The sequence below is a fragment of the Rutilus rutilus genome (genome assembly GCF_951802725.1).
Source record: "Rutilus rutilus genome assembly, chromosome: 17".
Classification (NCBI taxonomy): Eukaryota; Metazoa; Chordata; class Actinopteri; order Cypriniformes; family Leuciscidae; genus Rutilus; species Rutilus rutilus.
The window spans coordinates 32,843,996-32,853,794 of record NC_140230.1 but is presented as its reverse complement, the minus strand read 5'-3'; the positions used below and the strand labels follow the sequence as shown (position 1 = coordinate 32,853,794).

Below are 9,799 nucleotides of genomic sequence, written 5' to 3'. Positions count from 1 at the left end.
AAGTGTAGTTGCGTAGCTGTCAATGGAAGGACAGAAAGCTCTCAGATTTCATTCAAATACCTTAATTTCATTTTCGGATGAACTAACCCTTTAACAACAACGGCACTGGTTAACACACAAGTCAAGAAAGCGGCACTGTAGCAAATCTGTTCTCCACTTTTGACATAAAAACTGAAACAGATGTGCACAATGCACTGAAAAAACAAACATGACGTCAATAAAGTAATTTACATACAAGTCAGGGTAATGGGTGATAATGTAGTTGCTTTTATTTCCCTTTGCTTAAACCGCTAATGACCTTTCACCCTAATAAACGAGGGGCATTTGAACGCCTACATGAACTTACACGTTCTCGCCTTTTTTAAGCAGAGTCAGTGTAAGATCCTGCCGGTAAACCGAGACAGTCATGTACAAGACAAGGCGTTTGATTGTTCGTTCACAACAATGATGCGTCACCGTGCTCCTCCATCAAAATCAATAATGGTAATTTTAAAAGGTTTAATGATGCTGCCGTCTACCTCGTTTTCAGAAGCTCGGCTGCCCAAACATGGTAGAACAGCGCGTGTCAACTACATGCATGCCCTCTTCGAAAATCGTTAATATGTCAACCTATTTGCCGTGGGGCCCGTCACTCCGGGACGGGGAGAGGCCGGGTTAATGAAGTGCGTGTAAAGCAGCACTCCAATCAATCAGGGAAAATAAAAAAAAATGGAGGGCCAGAAGAGAGCCGTAGGATTGGAGAGGCTGGAAGTGCGTTTCAGACACTTGCCCGGAGCATTCGCAGAGAGGAGACTTGGGCATGTTTCTCATTTCTATGTAAATTGAGGGGGCCGGATGAGCTGGCGTAAGCAAACCTCGCTCTTCATGTCCATGCAACTTAAAACCTATGAGAGACGAAAATGATGAATCACTGTCCATTTTCATGAACATCATTAGGGCTGAGTGCTTGGACGGCATACTATGCAAATGGTGCAGATGTTTCAGCAGGTAGAGATTTTGCGAGGAGATGCTTTTAGCCACAATAATGTATTTTATTATTGTGTTTTCTTTTAGTCTCAAATGTTTTATAATGTGAATCTGTTTTTACACTGATATTCATTTGTTTTGCTTTTGTTTATCAAGTTCCACAAAAAAAAAGTAAAAAATAGTAACTCTATAAAATAAGAGTTAATTCATGCCATTAGTTAATGCGCTAACAATGAGCAATACATTTGTTGCTGTGTAATCTTTGTTAATTTTAGTTAATAAAAACACAACTCTTCATTGTTAGCTCATGTCTGCTCGGGTCCATTAAATAATACCGTATTAACAGATACAACTTTTGATTTTAATAATGTATTCATAAATGCTTTTCAAGTTTTTTTTCATTGTTAGTCTATTGTAGTTAACTAATGTTAACAAATTGAACCTTATTGTAAAGTCTTACTTAGAAAATTATCTTTCATTTGTAAAGCATTTCATTTTCTGGACTATCCAAAATAGGCTTACTGCATGATTATTAAAAATAATACTGTGAATTTGTGCATAACGTCTACTCCTCCTGATTAATGTTTTTTGATGTTGTACGTCCCCTCACAGAGGATGACGTGTCTGGCATGGACACTGAAGATGAGCTGAACAGGTAAGATATTTATTGCATTACAAATATTGCCCAAATGCAGTCTTGTGGTTTTTTGAAAAAAATAATCTGAAACATTTTAGTTTTATTTTCGAGTAGCTAAACTTGGCTTTCGCCATGAATATAGCCATAGATGCTGACATGGCGTTACAAAATAAACAAATACATTGCCATCATGTGTTAATCAAGGATCATAATTGTCTTTGGATGTTCTCATTATTCAGGCTTTTAAATAATATTCTCTAAAATCATCTGTGGTCCAAAGAATTGTGCAAAGTTTTACATGCACTACATGTCAAAAGTTTGGGTCAGTAGGATTTAAAAAAAAAAATGTCTGCATTTTATTAAAAATACAGTAAAAACTGTGATTTTTGTGAAATGCATTTATTAATATTAGTTTGCTGATTTCAATCGGAATATGTTTTAAAATATAATTTATTCCTGTGATGCAAAGATGAATTTTCAGCATCATTACTCCAGTCTTCAGTGTCACATGATCCTTCAGAAATCATTCTAATATGATGATTTGCTGCTCAAGAAACATTTCTTATTATCAATGTTGAAAACGGTTGTGCAGCTTCACATTTTAATGGAAACAGTGATACAATAAATGTGTTTTCTGTCACTTTTGATCAATTTAATGCATCATTGCAAAAAAAAAAATCATACAGACCATGCTAAAAATTAGCTGAAATATTTAATAAACACAAATGCATGGGCCAGCCCTGTGCATGCTTATTTATTAAATATTTCGGCTAATTTGATGATGCATTATAATTGACAGCAGAATCTCCACTGGTTAAAATATTTCTACCGTTGTGCCGTATCATATGTGCCACCTATCAGACAAAAGACCTCACATTTATGTTGGACACCACCTGTGACTGTCAAAAAGTTCATCATCATCAGATGTATGATGCTCCTGTGTTCGGCTGTTTTAGGGTGGAGATGGAGAGCAGGAAGAAAAAAGCAGTAAAGGAGAGCCCAGGAAAGGTGAAAGATGAAGATCTGTACGGCGGCTCTACAGATGAGAACACGGACGCTGAGGAAGAGGAGGACAAACCCATCCCTGAACTGCCAGGTCTGACGCCTCCCGGTTCACCTTGACGAAGAAGTCTTGAGTATCAACAACAGCATCTCTTTATTGAATGATCTTTATTTTTGCTCCTTCAGACTTCCTAAAAGGGAAGCGCTTCTATCTCTACGGCAAGTTCCCTGACAACCAGAAAAGGCAACTTCAGCGCTACATCATCGCCTTTAACGGGTATGAGACAGACGTGCACGAGCGTAAAGCGTCTGTAAGCAGCTCTTCTGAGAGGCTGTAGGTGGAGCGTGACTGATGAAATCATCTGATCTGTTTGATTCCTCAGAGCTGTTGAAGACTATATGAACGAGAAGGTCCAGTTTGTCATCACCAGCGAGGGATGGGACGAATCTTTTGAGGATGTGAGTCTTCCTTATTTCTTTTTGAAGCAGAACAAATCACCTGGGGGTGTCAAGTCACCTTTATTTCTATAGGGCTTTATACAATATACATTGTTTCAAAGCACCTTCATGGTAATAAACAGGACAATAACAGAATCAAACTTCATCAAATATGAGACGAATTCAAATTCTACTGTAAAGCAGCTTTAAAAAGACAATAGTGTCATTTTTCAGTTCAGTGTCGATTCAATTCAAGGGTAACTCTTGCCAAAATGCAACCTAGGGTCTTTTTGACAGTCAAAAATAGTCGATCTCCGAATGCAACGTAACAGGGAGGAGAGTAAAGATGGAAAGCTCCTAAAGCTTAGTTCCATATAAATTCACGGATAATTTGTTGTTTTGTCGTTAGTGAAAATCAGTATTAGTGAAAAAGGATCCTCATATAAGAAGCAATACTAAAATTCAGAGTCAGTTCATTCGCATTCGGAAATCGACTATTTTTGACTGTCAAAATGCCGGCGGCCGGAAACAACAGCAGCTACAGCGAGTTGTTCAAAATCTTTCTTTTTAATAAACTCTGTGTACACAAACAGTGCTTGAGTTCATGTGTAGAGCCCCTGGTGATACTTCCAGCACAGTTTCATGTTGTGTCGAGCCGCCTTAGTGTTTTAAAAATAGCGATTTTTGATGCTATCATAGTAGCGCCCCATGCACTCCCATTCAAAAGGCAATTTGACCGAAAACTAAAATACGGTCAAACTTAAAAGTGGCGTTTCCAACCTAATTCTGCTTTTAAGCGAAAGTTCGCCTCGGGTAGATTAACAAAAAGACCCTAGGTTGCATTTTGGCGAGAGTTACGCTTTCAGTTCAATAGCATAATGGTCTTTGGTATATATTTCAATGTGTTACATACATGAAGTTGTCAAGAAAGTGTTAATTTTCTATGCTGTATGTACATTTTTCTACTGCAAATTGCCCTTTGTGACAGTAAAATTATTTAAAGAACCAATATATGGTGTTAAATGGTCATATATATATATGGTCATAAATGACTGGAAACGTCCATTGATTTTTTTTGTTGTTGTATTAAATTCATTGGTCTCTTTGGCTTGACTTGGCAAACATCAGCAACAAGTGGCTTCATAGGCTAGTCAGGCTTTGCCAGAGATTGTCTCTCCACCCAGGCCTTTTCATATATTCATGCTTTAAAGGGTTTGACTGCATTTGAATGGCTTTGAGAAAGTCTTGACCCACAACACATGCAGATCTGTTTCTGTTCAACCCGAGTCAGTCATGTGATGTTCTCATAGAAATTAAAACTCTTTAAATGTCTTGAGTCAAGGTCCTTTCTTCGTTTTCATCCTCTTTTACTCTCTGTTATTTCTTTTTATAGGCTTTGATGGAAAATGGAAGTCTGAGTTTTGTGAAGCCTTCCTGGATTTTCGCCATCAATGACAGGCAGAAGATGTTACCGTACCAGCCCTACACTGTAGTCCCTTAAGAGATCTTTAAATCGGCGTCCTGCTCTTTGAGAGCATGTCCATCAATCCCAGGCTTGACCTGAGTAGACATTGGTTGTCTTGGGGAAATAGTTCAACTCATAAATGAAACGTTTGTCATCGTTTACTCACCCTCGTGTCGTTCCAAACCTATATGACTTTCTCTCACTGATCACTGTTCATCTTGAGACTTTGTTAAACATCTTTTCTGTTCCATGCAAGGAAGTCATACAGGTTTGGAAGGACCTATGAATGAGTAAATTATGTATCATTTTTTTGGGGATGAACTTTTAATGGGCTCTATCTGTTATAGGTCTTTGTTTTGATGTTGAAAAAACAGACTAACGGCAGATACCAACCCGCCAACCCAGAGATGAAAGACTCTGATCCATATTCATGATCCGTTTTATCAACCATCCAGAAAGCTGTTTATTAGGTGTTAAATTTTAATTACTTAAGACTGAACCTGAAGTCCCTTTTGAATCTGACTTATGCAGATTTATACTCATTTAATATGAATGTTCACATTTATGGTCAATTATTGATTAGCTGATCCAAATTCGTATTTGTTGCCCTCATTGCTTCGCTTAAAATAGGATTTTTTTTTTTTTAAACATCTGTAGGTGTGGTCTTCAGAATTAATATTACAATAATATTGCTTATGTTTAGAGTCCTTTGATGAATATTCAAACAACCATATTTAAGAAAAAAAAAAGCACATGAAATAAATATTGCTGTAAAAACACATTTTTTTTTTTTACATTTATTGGAGAACACTTTATGATGTGAACTCTCATAGTTTTAATGTTTGTTTTTGTTTTTTAAATGCATTTTATTTTCGATTCCCTTCAATGTGTGTCTCAATTTGTATCTATTTTGTTTTTGTTTATTAATGTAATTAATATTTTGAAGTTCCGGTTTGAAGCAGTTGCAGAATAAATATAGAAAATAGTTGTTTATCCTGCGGGCCACCGCTGCTTTCTGTCTGTTTCGCTGTTTGGAAGATTTTTATATTGAGTGATTTCATGTTTTTCTAGCTTGGCTCTGCTCTAAAATATTTAGATATTTATCTTTGTAAAGTACAATATGCACATAAGCCACTGTACAAATCAGTTGAGGGTCTTGTTAGAAACATTTGTGCACTAATGACTGTAATTATTTATGTCTAATAATTTAGATAGAAATAATAAGCTAATGATAAAGGTTCTTTATTGGCATTGATCGTTCCATGAAGATCCTTAAACATTCACAGAACCTTTCCATTCTACAAAAGTTTATTTAGTGGAAAAGTGTCCTTTAGATTTTAACATTCTTCACACTAAGGAAAAAAAAAATGTTCGTGAAGTGCAAATGGAAATTGTTGCTGATCTTAGCTGGTTTAAAGTCATTTAAAAACCATCCTTACTAGTTCAGTGTCTGTCCCAGAAAACCTCATATTAGGCTGTTTTGTGTCAGCTGAGATTCATCAAACAGAATTCTGAATTCGTACATTTGACTGTCTTGTTACTGTCCTTGAGTATTTTCTTCTTTTAATTAGATGCGTCTCATTTCTGTCCCTCACTAAATAATAAATAGTGGGTCTACGTTTATTTTATATAGCGCCTTCCAGAAAACTCGAGGTCGCTTTACAATAAAGGATAAATCAACATGACATAGAAAAGATACAAATAAACTGAGATGGATAACATAATAAAGGAAGCCGTCAGTCTCCATCTTTCACTTGTGTCCTTGTGTCTTGGATCTTTTTGCCCTCTTAGTATTTTTTGTTGAATTTCTTTCTTTTCCTTCAAGTCTTCGTCTTTCGAGCGTAATATCTGTTTTGTCAACACTATGGGATTATTTTTGAGCCTTTAAAATTGAACATTTGAACAAACATTTGACTTTGTTTTTAATACACTGCATGTTTTACTAACTGTTTGCTCTTTCGCTGATCTGTATTTACTGCCTGTTTGAAAAGGATTTTCAGGCTACCAAATAAAACTAGATAAAAGTTATTAAAAATGTCACACATGATAAGAATTCTATTATTAATTACTGAACCTCCTTATATTCTTAGGCTATGTACCTATGAAAAAGCAAACATTATGTAATCAAAGAAAGACTGTGTAATTGTATGCTGATAAGGTTGTGTAATGATTGGGCTAAATAAAGTCAACACTGCTGTATAATGTTGTCTCAATGAGCTCTACAATACCTCTCTACCTTTTTAACAAAAACAAATGACTGACTTACCACGAGTCTCCAGCATCTCCATTACCCTGATAATGACGATTGATGAGAATGATGATATTATCTGTGCTATTTCTAGGAACTCATCTCAACCATGTAGTGTAGCATAAATACAGATAAAAACAAAACTCCTAACTTTATATAACTAGAATGAAATAGGAAGTCGCTTACAGATGCTCACATGTAAACACAACACTGAAGTCTTCACTTCCAGCCAGGTCAAGAATATGTCAATCAAAAACTCAGTAGCCAATGAGAACAGACCGCTGTTAGCCCCGCCCCCACGAGAGTTATGTGCCAGAATGTCAAGTCAAGTCAAGTCAAGTATATTTGTATAGCGCTTTTCACAATACAGATTGTATCAAAGCAGCTTCACAGTATTAAATTAAAATAATACAACAAGGTTTGTTTCTAGTGGAATTTATTGATAAAATCAAATTAGATATCCCCAGAATATCCCCAACTGAGCAAGCCAAAGGCAACAGTGGCAAGGAACCGAAAAACTCCATCAAGTGACCTACTGGTGTCCTAAAACTCCATCAGGTGACCCAATGGAGAAAAAAAAACCTTGGGAGAACCCAGGCTCAGTCGGGGGCCAGTTCTCCTCTGGTGTTTATTAACTAGAGGCCGGATTGTAATTTGAACTGTAAGATTAAAAATATTATATGAATGCCTGGCTGAAGAGATGCGACTTTAATCTAGTTTTAAACTGGGAGAGCGAGTCTGAGCAACGAACAGTATCAGGAAGGCTATTCCAGAGTTTTGGAGCTAAATGTGAAAATGCTCTCCCTCCTTTGGTGGTTCTGGATATCCTAGGTATGACCAAAAGCCTTGAATTTAGTGATCTTAAAGAGCGCGATGGATTATAGGGCGATAGAAGATCCGTTAAATATACTGGAGCTAAGCCGTTTAGGGCTTTATAAGTCAGTAGCAATACCTTGTAATTAATACGGAACTTTATAGGTAACCAATGCAGTGATGATAAAATCGGTGTTATATGATCATATTTTCTTGATCTAGTAAGAACTCTAGCGGCTGCATTTTGGACTAACTGTAGCTTGTTTATTGAGGATGCAGGACAACCGGCTAATAAAGCATTACAGTAATCTAGTCTCGAGGTCATGAATGCATGAACTAACTTTTCTGCATCAGAAACTGATAGCATATTACGTAGCTTAGCAATGTTTCTAAGGTGGAAAAAGGTGGTTTTTGTAACATATGAAATATGATTTTTGAAAGACAGGTTGCAATCGAGTATAACACCCAGGTCTTTTACTGTAGAGGATAAAGTAACAGGACATCCTACTATATTAAAGTTGTATTGCGAGAGGTTTTGTGGGCGGTTTTTTGAACCGATAAGTAGTACCTCTGTTTTGTCTGGATTTAATAAAAGAAAATTACGCGTCATCCAATCTTTTATATCTTTAACACACTCTGTCAATTTGGATAATTTAGCGTTTTCATCTGGCCGTGATGAAATATATATTTGAGTGTCATCAGCATAACAATGGAAACTAATTCCATGTTTCCTTATAATATTTCCAAGTGGCATCATATATACTGAGAATAATAGAGGGCCTAACACAGATCCCTGCGGCACTCCATAGTTTACTGGAGTTATGATCGATTTTTCTCCATTTAAATAGACAAAATGGTAGCGGTCAGATAAGTATGATCTAAACCAGCTTAATGCTTGTCCTTGAACACCAGTATAATTTTGTAGTCTATCTAAGAGTATTGTGTGATCTATAGTATCGAACGCAGCACTAAGATCAAGTAAAACTAGTATTGAGATACAGCCTTGGTCAGAAGCTAAAAGTAAATCATTTGTGATTTTAACGAGCGCAGTTTCAGTGCTATGATGCGGCCTGAATCCTGACTGAAACTTTTCATAGATATCATTTTCTTGCAAGAAAGAGCACAGTTGAGCGGACACAACTTTTTCTAATATTTTAGACATAAATGGAAGATTTGAAATGGGTCTATAATTTGCTAGGTTATTATGATCTAATTGTGGTTTCTTAATGAGAGGTTTTATAACTGCCAGTTTAAATGTTCTTGGAACATGACCTAAAGATAAAGACGAGTTAATAATATTAAGGAGAGGCTCTTCCACTACAGGTAACACTTCTTTCAGTAGTTTAGTTGGTATCGGATCTAATAAACATGTTGTTGTTTTAGAGGAAGTGATAAGTTTATTTAACTCTATTTGTTCTATAGTTGTAAAGCACTGTAATTGTTCTTGCGGGGTGATAATTAAGGCTGAATTATAAGGCGCGATTGAAGATTGAACGTTTACAATTGTGGTTCTGATGTTTTCTATTTTCTCAGTGAAGAACTTCATAAAATCATTACTACTAAACTGTAACGGGATATTTTGTTCGGGTGATGTCTGTTTATTTGTTAGTCTAGCCACGGTGTTAAATAAAAACCTTGGATTATTTTGGTTATTTTCTATTAGTTTGCGGAGATGCTCAGCCCTGGCTGCTTTTAGGGCCTTTTTATAACGTGACATACTGTCTTTCCACGCGATTCTAAAGACCTCTAAATTAGTTTGTTTCCATTTACGCTCTAAAATACGGGTTTCTCTCTTTAGAACATGCGTAGTATTGTTGTACCACGGTGCTTTAATTTTCTCTCTGACCTTTTTTAATCTAATAGGTGCAACAACATCCAATGTTCTAGAGAGAATAGTGCTCATAGTGCTAGTTAGTTCTTCTAGTTCATCTGTTTGTTTGGGTTCAGGCAGCAGCTGAGACAGATCAGATAAGCAATTTGAGAAATTATCTATGGTGGATGGAAGGATTGTTCTGCCTGGTTGATAACGCGGCGCTGCATGACATATTACAGCAGTACGTAATATGCAAGTTACCATGTAATGGTCAGTGACTTCATCACTTTGCGGTATAATATCTATATCGGTTGGATCGGTTCCATGTGATATAATTAAATCGAGTGTATGATTAAGACGATGAGTTGGTCCGGTGACGTTTTGCTTGACCCCAAATGAATTTAATAAATCTGTAAA

At 36.4% G+C, this 9,799-nt stretch overlaps 1 protein-coding gene across 2 annotated transcripts in view; it reads left to right on the top strand.

The window, feature by feature from the left end:
* Positions 1 to 5,501, top strand: part of xrcc1 (X-ray repair complementing defective repair in Chinese hamster cells 1) — a 23,171-nt gene extending 17,670 nt beyond the window's left edge. For both annotated transcript variants that reach the window (XM_084386186.1, XM_084386187.1), the window contains 5 exons: positions 1,579 to 1,621; positions 2,560 to 2,699; positions 2,792 to 2,882; positions 2,989 to 3,064; positions 4,437 to 5,501. In XM_084386186.1, coding sequence (XP_084242312.1) covers positions 1,579 to 1,621; positions 2,560 to 2,699; positions 2,792 to 2,882; positions 2,989 to 3,064; positions 4,437 to 4,544 — 458 coding nt within the window. In that variant the 3' untranslated portion in view covers positions 4,545 to 5,501. The remainder of the gene's footprint in view (positions 1 to 1,578; positions 1,622 to 2,559; positions 2,700 to 2,791; positions 2,883 to 2,988; positions 3,065 to 4,436) is intronic.
* Positions 5,502 to 9,799: the final 4,298 nt, after the last annotated feature.